This window comes from Pipistrellus hanaki, assembly GCF_964339955.1.
Source record: "Pipistrellus hanaki genome assembly, chromosome: 9".
Classification (NCBI taxonomy): Eukaryota; Metazoa; Chordata; class Mammalia; order Chiroptera; family Vespertilionidae; genus Pipistrellus; species Pipistrellus hanaki.
This window is the reverse complement of record NC_140511.1, coordinates 7,480,884-7,499,000: the sequence shown is the minus strand read 5'-3', so window position 1 is coordinate 7,499,000 and position 18,117 is coordinate 7,480,884. Positions and strand designations below refer to the sequence as shown.

General features: G+C 47.1%; 1 protein-coding gene across 1 annotated transcript in view; it reads left to right on the top strand.

Annotated features, from left to right (window-relative positions):
* Window positions 1-18,117, top strand: part of CBL (Cbl proto-oncogene) — a 94,926-nt gene that overhangs the window by 57,587 nt on the left and 19,222 nt on the right. The window contains exons 7-11 of the mRNA XM_084895568.1: window positions 3,013-3,100; window positions 3,482-3,613; window positions 3,799-4,002; window positions 15,821-15,949; window positions 16,280-16,657. Coding sequence (XP_084751694.1) covers window positions 3,013-3,100; window positions 3,482-3,613; window positions 3,799-4,002; window positions 15,821-15,949; window positions 16,280-16,657 — 931 coding nt within the window. The remainder of the gene's footprint in view (window positions 1-3,012; window positions 3,101-3,481; window positions 3,614-3,798; window positions 4,003-15,820; window positions 15,950-16,279; window positions 16,658-18,117) is intronic.

Below are 18,117 nucleotides of genomic sequence, written 5' to 3'. Positions count from 1 at the left end.
TAGAATATTTTCAAAAGAAGACAGAAGGAAGGCCAAGAGGCACATGAAAACATGCTCAAAGTCACTAATATCCGAGAGATGCAAATCAAAACAACAATATGGTACCATTTCACACCGGTCAGAACGGCCAACATCAACAAATCAACAAACGACAAGTGTTGGCGAGGTTGCGGAGAAAAAGGAACCCTCGTGCACTGCTGGTGGGAATGCAGACTGGTGCAGCCACTGTGGAGAACTGAGGGAGTTTCCTCAAAAAACTGAAAATGGAACTCCCATTTGACCCAGTAATCCCACTCCTAGGAATATATCCCAAGAAACTAGAAACACCAATCAGAAAGGATATATGCACCCCTATGTTCATAGCAGCACAATCTACAATAGCTAGAATTTAGAAACAGCCTAGGTGCCCGCCAGCAGATGATTGGATCCAAAAACTATGGTACATCTACACAATGGAATACTATGCTGCCATAAAAAAGAAGGAATTCTCATCATTTGTAGCAACCTGGATGGAATTGGAGAACATCATGCTGAGTGAAACAAGCCAGTCAATGAAAGAGAAACACCACATGACCTCACTCTTTTATGGATAATAAAGAACATTATAAACTGATGAACCAAAAGATAGAGACAGTAAAGCAACAAGCAGACTGTCAAATTACAGCGGGGAGGGGAGGGAGATCTGGGGGAGATAAGAGATCAACTGAAGGACTTGTATACATGCATATAAGTACAACCAATGTACATAAAACTCTGAGAAGGGAAGATATGTGTGGGAGGGGAGGTTAATGGTAAGATACACAGATAATTTAATTTTTAAAAATAAGGAAAAAAAATAAAATAAAATAAAGAAATTGAAAACCTATTTGAAAAATTAATCAACAGACTTCCCCTACCTAGTAAAAGAAATAAACATACAAGTTCAGGAAGCTCAGACAGTACCAAACAAGATGAACCCAATGAGGCCCAAAAGAGAATTTAAAAGCAGCAAGAGAAAAGCAGTTAGTCACCTAAAGGAGTGCCTGCTGATTTCTGGCACCTACAGGCGTGGACTTAAGCCATCAGTCGGACATTCCCTGAGGGCTCCCGGACTGCTAAAGGGGGCAGACTGGACACCACCCCCTACGAGTGCATGAATGTCGTGCACCAGACCTCTAATAAATACATATCTATCAACAATTGAATCTAAAAATCAAACGAACAAGGAATCTAATGAACAAAATAAACTAATGCATAAAATAGAAGCATGGAAACATGGAACAGACTGATGAATCTCAGAGAGAAGGGGTAAGGGGAGGTGGATAGAGATTAAACAAACAAACTTACAAGCATACACTCATTGCCCATGGTCACAGATAATAGGTGGTGAAGGTCAGGGTATGGGGTCCAGGGGGAGGGGGGAAGGCCAAGAGGGGGACATCTGTGATATTCTCAACAATGAAGATTTTTTTAAAGCAAATGCAGTTTAAATTAAGAATTTATACTTTGTGGCCATCCATCGATTAAAACAGGGTTGGCACACTGGCACATAGGCCCACTGTTCTGTGTCTAAGATACGTTTTAAAGTGTTGTTAAAGAGTTATTTTCTTTTGTTTTTTTTGAGGGTTAACATTAATGAAGTTTTATTTCAATGTTTTTTCTGCTCATAAATGACTGAAAAAGCCGCTATGCTGGAGGCTGACCCACCGCTGTCCAAAGGCAACATGGCTCCAAGGAGCGGCTCTGCTGTCTCCCATGGTGGGGGCGGGCAGCAGGAGGGCGGGTGGGGCGGAGGAAGAAATAAGCACTAGCTCTGTCCTCCCTCTGCATCAGGGCCGGGCCCAGGGCGCCGAAGTGGTCGCTCCAACCACGGAGCCGGCAGCTTGGGACTCCCACCGCTGCCATGTCTGGGTGCCCTGGGGAAATGTGGAGGCTCCGCGAGGGGCCTGTGCCAGGGGCCCTCCCCGGCCTCCTCCCAGCCTGGGCTGGGCAGCCTCACCCAGCAGTCCCCAACCCGCAGTGTCAGGTGCTGAGGCCTGGCCCCAGGCAGCTAGGAGGGTGCAGGCGGGGGTCCCAGGTGGTGGCAGGGAGTCCTGTTGGCCCAGAAAGGAATTCACTCCAGACTGATTCGTTTGCCTCTCAGCATAGCCATTATGGCTGTCTCAGTTTCGGTCCTTATAAGGGAATTCCTTGTATCACATGATCTCACACATCTAGGGGAAATAATGAACAACATAGACTGATGAACAAAAAAGACCCAGAGACAGAGAAGCAGCGATCAGACTGTCAGACCTCAGAGGGAAGGTAGGGGAGGGTGGGGGAAAAGGGGAGAGATCAACCAGAGGACTTGTGTGCATGCATTAAGCCTAACCAGTGGTCATGGACAACCGGGGGTGGGCATACGTGGGGAGGGGTTTGGGATGGAATGGGGGGATGAGGACAATTATGTGACACCATTATAAAAAAATAAAGCATTGTTAAAAAGAACACACACACAAAGATCATGTGACTTTATCGCTTGCAAAGCCTAAAATATTTACTGTCAGGCTTTACAAAAAAAGCTTGTCAACTCCTTGATTAAAAGGTGGGACCTGCCAAAACCGGTTTGGCTCAGCGGTAGAGCGTCGGTCTGCGGACTGAAAGGTCCCGGGTTTGATTCCAGTCAAGGGCATGTACATTGGTTGCAGGCTTATCCCCAGTAGGGGGTGTGCAAGAGGCAGCTGGTCGATGTTTCTCTCTCATCGACGTTTCTAGCTCTCTATCTCTCTCCCTTTCTCTCTGTAAAACAATCAGTAAAATATATATTTAAAAAAAAAAAAAAAGTTGGACCTGCGGCAACACGCCCTGGAGGAAGGATAGCAGTTCTAGGAGAACGTTGCCTCCGAAGTGTTTCTGGAGGCGTTAGTGAGGTTTATCCTGGCACTTTTTGCAAAGCGGCCCTTTGACAATGAGGGGATTCCTAAATGCCATGTGCTGTGTTAGCAAGGGCTGACCATGGACTTGAGTGAACACAGCTGCTTTCCCCGCTCACAGCTACTTGTTTCCTGATGGGCGGAATCAGAATCCCGACCTGACGGGCCTGTGTGAGCCGACGCCCCAAGACCACATCAAAGTGACGCAGGTGAGCTTTGCTGACATGTAACCGTTTCACAGGAGTCAGTTTGTGTGGACGTAATTAGCTGCCAGGAGAATTGTATTAAGTGACTGAACACTTAAACTTTAAACCGCTGACGACATTAGTGAAGTTATGTTCATGTGGTTTCTCTTTGAACCGTGCAGCTTCAAGTAGGACCAAGACCAGGTAATTCTGTGCTATGGGGGAACAGTGACCACTGATGTGAAATTCTTGTTGTGATGGTGAAATTTTTGTAAAAGCAAAATTTGTATAGATAGTAACGGTCTTTAATACTTTTGTTTTTAGCATTTATAGTTGCATTTGTTCATTCAACAAATAACTGAAATAGGCTGAGTAACTTGTTTTTTATTTTTATTTTAATCAAAGGAACAATATGAATTATACTGTGAGATGGGCTCCACATTCCAACTGTGTAAAATATGTGCCGAGAATGATAAGGATGTGAAGATCGAGCCCTGTGGACACCTCATGTGCACTTCCTGTCTGACATCCTGGCAGGTATGGATCCTAATCATGCGTTTTCACAGTTGTGTAAGCCTTCGGAAGATCGGGGTCATATGTAGAGGATGGCTTGGTGTGTGGGGTAGAGGAACTTTTTCTTTCTTTTTCCAAATTATTTCCTGGTGGGTGACTATTTGAAGTGCTTTCAGATGTGCCTGTCACCATCTCCTGCTTCTCTGCAGGAGTCGGAAGGCCAGGGCTGTCCTTTCTGCCGATGTGAAATTAAAGGGACGGAGCCCATTGTGGTAGACCCGTTTGATCCGAGAGGAAGTGGCAGCCTATCGAGGCAAGGAGCAGAGGGAGCTTCTTCCCCAAATTATGATGATGATGATGATGAACGAGCTGATGATTCTCTCTTTATGATGAAGGAATTAGCTGGTGCCAAGGTAAGTCTGCAATTTAAGAGCCGGTGGCAAACTCCACTGGCAACATGTAATGGCATCCAAACCACGAGGAGCAATGATAGCTAATACTTACTGAGCATCTGATGTCAGAGATGCCATGCTAAGCACTGTGCTTATTTTTACTCATATAACCCAATAAGTAAGGACTTTTATTATCCTCATATGATGATGAAGAAACTGAGGCACAGAGATTAAGGAATTTGCCAAAGGTCACGCAGATAGTAAGTTGAACCAGAATCTGTGGCCAGGCATTTTGGCTTCAAGGCCCATGTTCTTACTGTCTATATCTTAAATTTGGGCTTTACTCAGGTATCTTGGTGGAAAAAATGAAGGGGAATAAAAGAATTGGACCCTATTTTGCTACTGTGACTAGAATATATTGCTCTTGTCTTTTCTCCAATGGAGTCTTATCATTATAGCATTAGGTTTGATGGGGAGACAGAGGTACTGTTAAATAACAAAATAAATGGCAACAAAAGTGATTGGGGGGTGGTAGTTGGTACCATGTAGAATCTAACTGGAATTAAAACTAAATTGGGGAATATTCACCCTAAAATAACAGCCGCAGACTGGTGGAGGAGGCTTTACACAGAAGGGCAGAAACCACCTTGAGACTGCTGGGCAGGACAGCCTCGCCCAGCTCAGGAGCGCTGCCCAGGGAGAGGAAGGTCCTAGAGAGGAGAAAGGCCGGGTCAGGCAGGCTGCCCAGGCGGGAGCCACAGCTGGAACAGCTGCCCGCACAGCACTGGCAGCGCTTCTATCGGCCAGGGAGCTGAGCCGTCTGAAGACAAAGCCACGAGGGCTGGGGCACAGGATTTTCGCTCTAAGATGCTCACCTAGGTTTCTGTGGAGAAATGTGGTGCGGCCAAGCTGTCTGAAGAGACGGGTAGGAGCTGGGAGGAGTTGTGACAAGGGCACTATTGGGACACCTGTGTTGGGCCATCCCCCACTGCAATATCACAACAGCTGTTTTTCTGGAAAGGCCCAAATCCCTCCCAACATGAGGCCTGCGGAAAGGCAAACCCCCGTGGAACGCGCTCCCTCCCTGAGGAGCCCAGCATGCGCCACCTTGCACCTGAGGCCGCCCAGGAGGAAGCAGCTCGGGGCGGCAGTCTCAGGAGCTTCAGGGCTGGGTTTGAGGAGGGAACATTCCTCCCACAGTCACAGGAACCTGCCTGGCGCTTCCCTCGCATAGGAGAGCTGACAGAACCCTGGCTCTGGCACACCACACTGGCCTGCCTGAGAGGGACGCTGCCCTGCGGAAGATGGGAAATAGTGCAGGAACACATTCACAGTCTTCGCTGAATTCTGAACATTCGCTGGCCTGTTCAGGGGCCTGTGCTGCCAACAAACAAACAGCTTAGGAGCTCATCTTGACCCCTGCAGTGGGCAGTCAAGCCCAGTGGAGGCAGCCACAAGCTGTGGATTGCTGGAAGCGTTGAACAGGGTGTTGAGCCAAACTTGTACGGCTTCTGACATTGGCTAGCACAAAAGTACCGCCCAGGAGGCCCCAAATGAGCCTGCAGAGAGGTTAGCCACAGACAGCACAGGGCAGAGCCAAAGGGAGAGCCTGCCGGGCCCTAATGTCTGCTGAGAAGAACGTCACTTATTGGTGATGTTGTTGTTGTTGTTTTTCTTCTATTGCTTTGGCGTTATTTTTTTCTCATTTCTCTCTTGTTTCTTTCATATCTTTTATTTGCCTTTCCTCTCTTACTCTGCTATTTCTCTTTTTTTACCTTTCCATATCTTTCTTTTCCTTTTATCATTTTCCTTTATCTGTTCTTTATTCTAATTGTTTTCTCTCCTTTCTTTCCTTTCAGATTCTTTTTTCATTCCATTTTCTCTTCTAGTATTATTTTAGTTTTATTGATTATTAGAGGCCTGATGCACAAAATTTGTGCAAAGGGCTCGGCCCTCCCAGCTGCAGTGGCTTCCTCCAGCTTCATCCGGAAGGTCATCCCAAAGGTTGTTCGGCTGTCTGGTCTAATTAGCATATTTATTATTATTACTAGTGGCCCAGTGCATGAAATTTGTGGGGGGGTGGGGGTTGGTTTGTCCTCAGCTCAGCCTGCACCCTCTCCAACCTGGGACCCCTGGGGGGATGTCTGATTGCAATCCAGGACCACTGTGTACTAACCACTCACCTGCCTGCCTGCTTGATCACCCCTAACCACTCTGCCTGCTGGCCTGCTTGCTCCAACCCCATCCCCTGCCGGCCTGATTGCCCCCAACTGCCCTCCACTGCTGGCCTGCTTGCCCCCAACTGCCCTCTACTCCTGTCCTAACAGCCCCTAACCACCTCTGCCTTGGACCTGCCACCATGGCTTTGTCCAGAAGGACGTCCATAAGTTCTCCAGTCTAATTAGCATATTACCCTTTTATTAGTATAGATTATAGATTAGTATTGCTTTATTTCTTTTTCACTTGTTCTTGTGGGCTTTTTTTCTTAATTTTCTTTTGAGGTTGTTTTTACTGTTGTTGTCAGGTTCGTTTGTATGGTTTTTTTTGTGTCCTGTTTTGTTTAGTCCTGTACAACAGCTTGCATGACATGGTGTGGGTGGAGCCTCAGAGCCAGCTTGAGAGGAGATGCCACCCACACACTGGACAATAGCAGTCAAAACCCTATTGCAACAGTAGAGCCCAAATACCCACAAAAGGGTCACTCCTAGAGCATCCAGTCAGGAGTTCAAGGAGACTGCACCACAGGGTTCCACAGGATATTTACTGCAAAAAGACCACCCCACAAAGACTGGGAGTCATAGCTAGTATATTTAATACATAGAAACAAATGCAGAGCGACAACTAAAATGGGGAGATAAAGAAAAAACCCTGAAATGAAAGAAAAGGAGAACTCTCCAGAAAAAGACTGAACTGAGATGGAGGTAAGCAATTTATCAGAGTTCAGAGTAATGGTTATAACAGCGCTCAAGGATCTTAACAGGACTACAAGGAATTGAATGGGAACTGCAAGGAAATTAGTGGGAACTACATCCGCATGAAAAGAACATAGAAACCATGAATAAGAATAAGTAAGAAGTGAACACTAAATCTGTCATACACATATGACACTGAAAGGAATTAAAAGCAGGCTTGATGAAGCAGAGGTAGAAGCAGTGATTTGGAAGAGAAGATAGGAAAAAGCAATTAGAGCAGCAAAAAGAAAAACACTTAAAAGGCTTGAGGAGAATTTAAGGGAACTTTACAACACTGTGAAATGGAACAACATCTGCATCATAGTGGTACCAGAAGAAGAATATGAACAAGAGATGGAGAAATTGAAGAAATAATGACAGACCCCTGGCCAGTGTGGCTCAATGATTAGAACATTGGCCCACACACCGAAGGGTCATGGGTTCAAATCCTGATCAAGAGCATTTATCAGAGTTGGAAGTTCTATCCTAGTTTCTGATCAGGGCATCTGTGGAAGATAACCATTAGATGTTTCTCTCATCATCCCTCTCTCACTATTTCTATCTCCATCCCTCCTTCCCTCTCTCTCTTCTAATCTATCTAAAATCAAAAGAAAAGTATGCTTGGGTGAGGATTAATAGCCACCACAACAATCCTATATAATAAAAAAGAAACATGTAAATTGACCCAGGCTCCAAGCAGATGTTCCAGGCCTGCAGCCGCTTGCGCATGCGCCGGGGCCAAGCAGCGGTCCAGGTCTGCATGTCCCCCAGCCCGGTGCCCACAAAGCGGGGCTGTCGGCCTGGGGGGCACACCCCTAGCTCAGTGGACACAATGCAGGGGGTCCTCTGTGCATGAGCTGCAGAGGAAACAACTTTTTCTTTAATATATATATATATATATATATATATATATATATATATATATATATATAATTTTTTTTTTTTTTTTTTTTTTTTTTTTAATGGAGAAGAGGGGAGAGGGATAGACAGTCTGAAATATCAATGAGAGAGAAACATCCATCAGCTGCCTTCTGCACATTTCCCACTGGGGATATGAACTTAACAGGAATCAAACCTGGGACCCTTCAATCTGCAGGCCAATGCTCTATCCACTGAGCCAAACCGGTTTGAGTGTAAACACCTTTCTGACCGCACATTGGCTAAGCTCCCTGTATGCCACCACTTGGCAACTTGGATTATAAGAATCCAAGAAGGGCCGGGACCGGTTTGGCTCAATGGATAGAGCGTCAGCTTGGGGACTGAAGGGTCCCAGGTTCGATTCCGGTCAGGGGCATGTACCTTGGTTGCGGGCATATCCCCAGTAGGGGGTGTGCAAGAGGCAGCTGATCGATGGCTCTGTCTCATCGATGTTTCTAACTCTGTATCTCTCTCCCTTCCTCTCTGTACAAAATCAATAAAACATATTTAAAAAAAAAAAAAAAAAGAATCCAAGAAGGTAATCTAGGGTTTTTCCACCACACTGCTAGAGAAAAAATGAAGGTCCGCTGCTAGAGGGGCTAAGAAATGTCATATCCTGCCCTAGCCAGTTTAGCTTAGTGGATAGAGCCTCAGCTTGCCGACTGCAGGGTCTGGGTTCAATTTGATCAATGGCATGTACCTAGATTGCAGGCTCCTCCCTGGCCAGGGTCCAGTCAGGGCTCATGCAGGAGACAACAAATCGAAGTGTCCCTCTCACATTGATGTTTCTCTCTGTCTCTCCCTCTCTCTTCCACGCTCTAAAAACCAATGGGAACATATCCTCCGGTAAGGATAAAAAAGAAATAAAGAAATGTCATATCCTATGAAAGATAAATCTTGAAAATGCCTAAAGAAACTTGTCATTTTTTTCATGGTGAAGGGACTAGAATCCTTGTTAATGAAACACGTCGGTGACTGCGGTGGCTGCAGTGGCTACAGCAGTGGGGTGATGGGGCTGGCACCTTCCCCTGATCAGCCCGGTCACCTCTTGCAGAGAGAGGCCAGATTGTGGCATAAGCTGTCAATAGAACATCTCCTGAGGGCTCTCAGTCTGTTAGAGGGGGCAGGCTGGCAGAGGTTACCCTCCCCCAGTGCACAAATTTCGTGCACCAGGCCCCTAGTAAGAATAATAATAGAAAATGATAGAAAACGTTCATAACCTGGTGAAGGAAAAAGTCACACAAATCCAGGAAGCACAGGGAGTCCCAATGAAGATGAACACAAAGACACTCACACTAAGATACATTATAATTAAAATAACATGTTAAAGACAAATAGAAAATCTTAAGGGCAGCAAGAGAGAGACAGTTGCCTACAAGGGAGCTCCCATAAGGCTGTCAGATGATTTCTCAACAGAAACTCTACAGGCCATAAGGGACTGGCATGAAGTATTCAAAGTAATGAAAAGCAAGAGATTCAAGACTACTCTAACCAGTAAGGCTATCATTCGGAATTGAAGATGAAATAAAGAGCTTCCCAACAAAAAAGGCTAAAGGAGCTTATTACCTGCCAGCACTGAAAGAAATGCTAAAGGAACTATAGTAAAAAGAGAAGAAATAGAGAGAAAAAGAGGAACATAGACATAAAGTAGGGGTTCGAACTCAATCAGAGAAGGGGCCAAAATCTAAAATCCAGCCTAAATTGCGGGCTGAATGGTTTACTGAACAGTCATAAACTGACAATGTCATAAACTGACAGCGGAGTGCAGTGATGACAGCGCGGTGCGGGCCACATTGCAAGGCCTGGCGGGCTGGATTTGGCCCGCGGGCCTTGTGTTTGACACATGTGACATAAAGAATAAGGATGGCAATAAATAAGTACCTATCACTAATAATTTTAAGTGTAAATGAATTAAATGCTCCAAAACATAGGGTAGCTGAATGGATAAGAAAACATGGCCCATATACTGTGTATGCTATCTACAAGAGACCCACCTTAGAACAGAAGACTCACACAGACTGAAAGTAAAGGGATGGGGGGGAAAAAAGTGGGGGGTAATATTACTCATATCTAACAAAATATATATGAAAACAAAGGCCGTAAGTAGAGATAGAGATGGTTACTATATAATACTAAAGGGATTGTTCCAATAAGAGGATATAATCCTGGTAAACATATATGCACCCAATACAGGAGAATCTAACTATATTAACCCTTTGCACTCCGAACCATTCTGGACATTGGCTACCAGCTACTCCGAACCATTCTGGACATTGACTACCAGCTACTTGACGCTACTTTGCGAAACGTGCGTTGAATTAACTCAATTCCCCGTAATCACTAATAAACTGCAATGTCCCCTGAGAGGGGACATCCGAGTGATATGCTAGAATTCCGATGTCCCCTGAGAGGGGACAGCAGAGTGCAAAGGGTTAAAAAACTCCCAGAAGTCCTGGCCAGTTGCTCAGTGGTTAGAGTGTTGGCCTGTGGACTGAAGGGTTGAGGGATCGATTCCCAGCCAAGGGCACATACCTGAGTTGCAGGTTTGATTTCTGGCTCCTGTTGGGTTGTGAGCAACTAATTGATGTGTTTCCCTCTGTTTGATATTTCTTCTCACTCCCTTCCATTCTCTAAAAATAATCAGTGGATCCTAGTGGTTGAACATTGACCTATGACCCAGGAGGTCACAGTCAAGTCCCAGACAGGATACATGCCCGGATTGCAGGCTTAATCCCTGGTAGGGGGCATGCAGAAGGTGTCTGATCAATGATTCTCACTTATCATTGATCTTTCTATCTCCCTTCCTTTCTGAAATTAATAAAAATACACTTAAAAACACACACACACACACAAAAACATATTCTTAGGTGAAGATTTAAAAAGCAACAACACAGGAGGACCTGAAAGGAGAGACAGTGATCAGCAGTGTACTTATAGTGGGGGCTTTAACACCCACTGACATCGATGAATAGGTCTTCCAGACAAAAATCAACAAGGAAACAGTGACCTTAAAGGACACACTAGATTAGATGGATGTAATTGACATTTACTGAACATTATATCCCAAAACTGCAGAACATTCTTCTTAAGTGCACATGGAACATTCTCAAAGGTAGACATGTTAGGACTCAAAACAAGCATTTATAAGTTCAGAGAGGTAGAAATCATACAAGCATCTTCTTGGATCATAACAGTATGAAATTAGAAATCAACTACAATAAAACAAGCAAACACAAAAAACATTCAGACACATGGCTGCTAGCTAAATATCATGTTATTAATGAATGGACTAACAATAAGATCAAAGAAGAAATATAAAATTCCTGGAAACAAATGAAAACAAACCCAACATCTATAGGTCACAATGAAAGTAGTCCTGTGAAGGAAGTTTATAGCATAACAGGTATACCTCAAGAAACAATAAACTCAAATAAATGATCCCCTGCAACTAAAAGAATTAGAACTAGAACAACAAGAAAAGCCTAGAGGAAGATGAAATAAGGAAATAATAAAGATCAGAGAGGATATAAAAGACATCCAGACTAAAAAATAAATACAAAAGATCAAGGAAACCAAGAGCTGGTTCCTGGGAAAGAGTAACAAGATTGATGAACCTTTAGCCAGACTCAACAAGAAAGAGAGGGTCCAAATAAATAAAATGAGTAATGAAAGGGGTGAAGTAACAGCTGACACCATAAAAATACAAGAGAATTATGAGAAAATACTGTGAACATCTATATGCCAACAAACTACAACCTGGGCAAAATGGACAAGTACCTAGAAACACAATCTTCCAAAACTCAATCGGGGAATCAGGAAACCCGAATGGGCTGTTAGCAACTAATGAAATTGAAGCAGTGATTAAAAAAAACAAAAAACAAACAAAAAAAACTTCCAGAAAACAAAAGGCAAGTGTTACCAAGCATTCAATTAAGAACTAACACCTATCCTCCCCAAACTATTACAAAATAATTGAAGAGGAAGTAACACTTCCAAGCTTATTTTATGAGGTCAGCATTATCTAATTCCAAGGCCAGATAAAGACACTACAAAGAAAGAGAATTACAGGCCAATACCCCTGATGAACATAGATGCTAAAATCCTCAACAAAATATTAGCAAGTTGGATCCAGCAATACATTGAAATGATCATATACCATGACAATGTGGGATTTATTCTGGGAATGCAAGGCTGGTACAATATCAGCAAATCAATAAATGTAATTCTTCACAAGCAAGATGAAAGATAAAAATCACATGGTCATATCAATAGATGCAGAAAAGACATTCAACAAAGTCCAGTGCCCATTTTTGATAAAAACTCAGCAGAGTGGGAATACAGGGATCATATCTCAACATGATAAAGGCCACATATAACAAACCTACTGCTAACATCATACTCAATGGACAAAAAATAAAACCATTTCCCATAAGAACAGGAACAAGACAGCATGTCTGTTTTCACCACTCTTATTCAGCATAGTACTGGAAGTCAAAGAGGAAGAAAAAAAGTAAAAAGGCACCCAAATTAGGAAGGAGGAAGTAAAACTGACATTATTGGCAGATTATATTGTACTAGAGGCCTGGTGCACAAATTTGTGCATGGGTGGAGTCTGGCCAGCCTGCCTCGATGGAGGCCGATCGGGCCGGTTTGGGAGAAGGGGTCTGGGGAGGTTGGCCACCCTGCCCTGCCCCCAATTGGGATTTGGGGGGGGGGGCTGATTGGGGGCAGAGCTGGCCAGGGGGAGGGGCCACAGGTTGTTGGGGCCAAATTGGGCTGGTTGGCTACTACAGTGTGTGTCATAGCAACCCGTCATTCCAGTTGCTTGGCTTTTATATATATATGGATTGTGCATAGAAAATCCGAAAGACTGCCAAACAACTAATATATTTAATAAATGAATTTGGCAGAGTTGTAGGAAACAAAATTAACATCCAGAAATCAATGGCATTTTTGTACACCAATAATGAACTCTCAGAAAGAGAAACTAAAAGAACAGTCTCATTTACCATCTCAGGATTAAAAAAAAAGACTTGGAGCCGAGACTGGTTTGGCTCAATGGATAGAGTGTTTGCTTGGGGACTGAAGGATCCCGGGTTCGATTCCGGTCAAGGGCATGTACCTTAGTTGCGGGCATATCCCCAGTAGGGGGTGTGCAAGAAGCAGCTTATCCATGACTCTCTCTCATTGACGTTTCTAACTCTCTATCTCTCTCCCGTCCTCTCTGTAAAAAATCAATAAAATATATTTAAAAAAAAAAAAAAAGACTTGGAAATAAACTTTACCAAGGAGGTAAAAGACCTATACTCAGAAAACTATGGGAAATTGAAGATAGAAATAGAGGAAGACACTCTAGCTGGTTTGGCTCAGTGGATAGACTGAGTCCTGGGTTCGATTCCAGTCAAGGGCACATACCTTGGTTGCAGGCTCCAGGCCCTGGTCGGGGCATGCAGGAGGCAACCAATCAATGTGTCTCTCTCACAGTGGTGTTTCTCTCTGTCTTTCCCTCTTCCTTCTACTCTCTCTAAAAATCAGTGGAAAAAATATCCTTGGGTGAGCATTATAAATAAATAAATCCTATCTAATAATGAGGAATATGCAAATTGACCGTCATATTGTAGCAAGATGGCTGTGCCCACAGCAGAGGCTGAATTCCCATAAGGAGCCTTAATGAGCAATCAGCAGGGACCCGAGGCTGCGTGGCGCAGGCTGGGGCAGGGGACCTGAGACTGTGCACACCGCCTCTGGGGCTTGACAGGGGACCTCAGGTTGCGCCCCCCGCCCAGCAGAGCTTGATGGGGGACCTCAGGGTATACCCCCCACCTGGCAGGGCTTGATGGGGACCTGAGAAAATGTCCCCTGCCCACAGGGCTTTATGAGGACCACAAGGTGTGCCCCTTTCCCTGGCCAGGCTGGAGGACCTCAGGCCACGCACCCTGTCCTGGTGCTGGGCCCGGGGACCTGAGGCTGTGCCCCCCACCTGGTGGGGCTTGATGGGTGTGGGGTCGGGTCTGGGTCTAGCCCAATGAGGTGGGGCCAGCTGAATGTATGGAATTAAAAAGGACTCCAAATAGCCTTAGCAATTTAGAGAAAGAACAAAGTTGGAGGGATCACAATACTGGATATCAAACTATATTACAAGGCCACAGTAATCAAAGCAGCCTGGGACTGGCACAAGAACAGCATGTAGACCAATGGAACAGAACAGAGCGCCCAGAAACCAACCCGTGTCTTTATGTTCAGTTCATATTTGACAAAGGCGGCAAGAGCATACACTGGAGTAAAGACAGCCTCTGCAGTAAGTGGTGCTGGGAAAATTGGACAGGTATGTGCAAAAAAATGAAGCCAGACCACCAACCTACACCATGCACGAGAATAAACTCTGAATGAACAAAAGGTTAAATGTAAGCTGTGAAACCATAAAACATCTACAAGAAAATAGGCAGTAAATTGTCAGACATTTCATGTAGCAGAATTTTTACTGATACCTCTCCTTGGGCAAGAGAAACAGAAAGAAATAAACAAATGGGACTGTATCAAACTAAAAAGCTGCGGCAAAAGAAACCAGCCTCGCAGTGGGTTAGGGTTAGGGTCAGGGTTAGGGTCAGGTTAGGGTTAGGGGTGCAGGGTTAGGGTTAGGTTAGGGTGGGTAGAAATATTTGCCAATGACGCGTCTCAGGGACTAATTTCCAAAATGTATAAAGACTCACACAACTTAGCAAAAGGAAGACAAACTATACAGTTAAAATGGCACAGGACCTGAACAGACTTTTCCAAAGAGGACATACGGTGTGATTCCTGGTCAGGCCACATGCTCGATTTCAGGTTAGACTCCCAGTAGGAGTGTACAAGAGGCAGCTGACTGATGATTCTCTCTCATCATTGATGTTTCTCTCTCTCTCCCTCTCCTTCACTGAAGTCAATAAAAACATACAAAAACATAGGCAGAGAGGGCCCTTCAAACGGAGAAACAAATTGGACAAAGCGAGGAATACAGAGGGGGAGAATGAGTTGTGGACGGATGGTTTCTGGGTTGGTGAGTATTTAAGGACGGTAATGTGAGCGGAAGGATTTGCTGAGAGAAAAAAACTGGAAGCCAGGAGAACCACGAGCCAGCGGTTTAATACACCAGGCCAGGCTGATAGGCACAAGGAAAGGCTGCTATAGATTTGAGGTCATTTTCTGGGACGTTAACAGGACACAGTGACTAGAAATCAACGATGAAGGCGGGTTAACTTGACTAATGATTTTGCTTTCTTAACTCAGCGTTTAGCTTCTCAGATCGCACTGACGGCCCGTTCTCTGAGGGCGGGGTGCAGGCAGGGAGCAATGCTTAGCGCCCAGCAGGCGGCAGGGACCAGGCGTGGGGTGTCCGTCTGGCCTCGTGCCTGCGTGCTGAGCCCTGAGCCATGGAGGGGCAGGTGCCGCGCAGTTGGGCAGGGAAATGGAAAGGTCGCACACGTATGGTTTTTTCTAATCTGGCTCCTCCTTGCTTAGACCAATTGACTGAAGGTACTGATCCCTTTAATACTGAGTTAAGTCCTTCAGAAGACTCATGCCTGTGAGTGACTTTATGGAGCGTTTTCCTCTGAGGAAGTCTTTTTCTACCACTACAACCATCTTTGATCTCCTTGGTTCTGCCTCTAACGTTACTTTCCAGGTGATTTCTTGAATCTTTTCTCTTCATATGGGTTTCTGTTTGTAATATTATTTATCTGAAGGTAAAGAGGTGGGAAATTGTAACAAAATAACAGTCGTCATAACAGTCGTCCTGTGCGCGCTGGCCTGCTGCTGCTCTGCGGGCTCCGGGTGGAGCCTGGCCTGCTGGGCGCCAGGAGCCTGGCTGCGTGCCCGCCAGGTCTGCCCGTGGTGCGGCCAAAGTGCCTGATCCTCCGGCTGCGGTTCGCGGCTCTGGGAGGGTGGGAGGTGCCGCTCGTCCCACCCGAGTGACCGTAAGGTTTCCCCCGCAGGTGGAGCGGCCCCCCTCTCCGTTCTCCTTGGCTCCACAGGCACCCCTGCCGCCTGTGCCACCGCGACTGGACCTGCTGCAGCAGCGCGCCAGCGCCCCCGCGGGGCCGGGTCTGGGAGCGGCGCCCAAGGTAACGCCCTGCTCCTGTCCCCGCTGCTCCTGTCCCCCTGCTCTACTCACCGCTGATCTCATCCCCTGCTCTCCTCCCCCTGCCCTCCTCCCCCTGCTCTCCTCCCCCTGCTCTCCTCCCCCTGCCCTCCTCCCCCTGCCCTCCTCCCCCTGCCCTCCTCCCCCTGCCCTCCTCCCCCTGCCCTCCGCCCCCTGCCCTCCTCCCCCTGCTCTCCTCCCCCTGCTCTCCTCCCCCTGCTCTCCGCCCCCTGCTCTCCGCCCCCTGCTCTCCTCCCCCTGCTCTGGCGGGGCAGCCAGGGCTCCCCTGACCTGCTTCCCTCCTGCTCCACAGGCTGTGGCTGGCGCCCTGCACAAGGACAAGCCCCTGCCGGCGCCCCCCGCCCTCAGAGACCTTCCCCCGCCGCCCCCTCCCGATCGGCCTTACTCCGGGGGAGCCGAGGCCCGGCCGCAGAGACGCCCCCTGCCCTGTACTCCGGGGGACGCTTCCTCCAGGGACAAGCCGCCTCCCGTCCCCGCCAGCCGCCTGGGGGAGTCCTGGCTGCCTCGGCCAATCCCCAGAGTGCCCGTCGTCACCCCAAGCCTTGGGGAGCCCTGGACGGGACGGGAACTGACCAACCGGCACTCCCTGCCCTTTTCGCTGCCCTCCCAAACGGAGCCCAGAGCAGAGGGGCCTCGGCCCGGGAGCGCCTTCAGTCTGGGCGCCGCCGCGGTGAGTCCTGGTTTTGAAATGGCTTAGCCTTTCAGAATGTCTGTGGCCTGGCCTGTGGCAGTGGTAGAGCACCAGTCCCTGCACCGAAGGGTCAAGGGTTCGGTTTCTGGTCAAGGTCACATGATTGGGATGCAAGTTGGATCCCCAGCCCCAGTGGGGCACATGTGGGAGGCAACCAATTTCTCTCTCTTCCTCCCGCCCTTCCTCCCTCCCTCCCTCTCTCTCTTTTTCTCTCTCTCTCCTTTCTCTCCTTTCCTCTCTTCTTCTAAAAATGGAAAAAATATCCTTTGGTGAGGATTAATTAAAAAAAATTACTTGTGGGTGGCATTTAAGGGTATGTGTTTATGATAGAATTCAAAGAAAATATAGTTCCTACCCTGAGGAAATAAAAAGCAGTCTGAATAAAAACACAGGTTTAGAGGAGAAATTGTTTCCAGATAGAGCAGACGGCCAGGCAGTCCGGGAGGAGTGACTTCCGAGTGTGAAGGACTCTCCGAAGCGAGCCGGCTCGGAGGAGGTCCGTGCTTCGAAGTGTGGGAGTTAGTGCCCGGTTAGAGGGCGTGGAGGCCCCGCCCACAAGGACTTGGATGTATTTGGTAGGAAAGGGGGGCGTTTGGAAGTTTTAACTGAGTGGAGCGACAGGACCCAAATGCCAGTCTAAAGAGATACCGCCGCCCTGGCCTGCGGCTCACTCCGTGGAGCCTTGTCCCACTCCCGGCTGGATGCCTGTCTGGGCACGAATGGGAGGCAGCACATCAATGGCTCTCTCTCTCTCTCCCTCCCTCCCTCCCTCCCTCCCTCCCTCCCTCCCTCTCTCTCCCTCTCCCTGGGGCACGAATGGGAGGCAGCAGATCAACTGGTCTCTCTCTCTCTCTCTCTCTCTCTCTCTCTCTCTCTCTCTCTCTCTCCCTCCCTCCCTCCTTCCCTCCCTCTCCTCTCCCTCCCTCCCTCCCTCTCCCTCTCCTTGGGGCATGAATGGGAGGCAGCAGATCAACTGCTCTCTCTCTCACACACACACACACAATCTCCCCTCTCCCTCTCCCTCTCCCTCTCCCTTCCCTCCTCTCTAAAATAAATAAAACATCTTTTAATTATAAAGAGATGACTAATAATTGTAGGTAGAATGGGTTGATATATTCCTTCTTTTGTTGGTTCAGTATGCACTTAGCATAAACTCTTGCCCTTACAAAGTCTGTATTCGAGCGGGGGAAGACAAAAGAAAAGAGATCAGTGAACAGCAGGGTGGACAGGGAGGAGTGCTGCAGAGGGGCATTGGGACAGGAAGACCTGGAGCAGGGAGGGAGCCAGGCACTTCTGGGGAAAGAATCCCAGGGTGGGGGGAGCAGCAGAGCTGAGGGGGTGAGGATGCCAGGGTGGGATGCGGGCTGGGTGCTGAGTGAGCGGGAAGGAGATGGCTGGCTGTGAGAAGGTGGGCAGCCAGAGCAGGCAGAGCCTTGAGA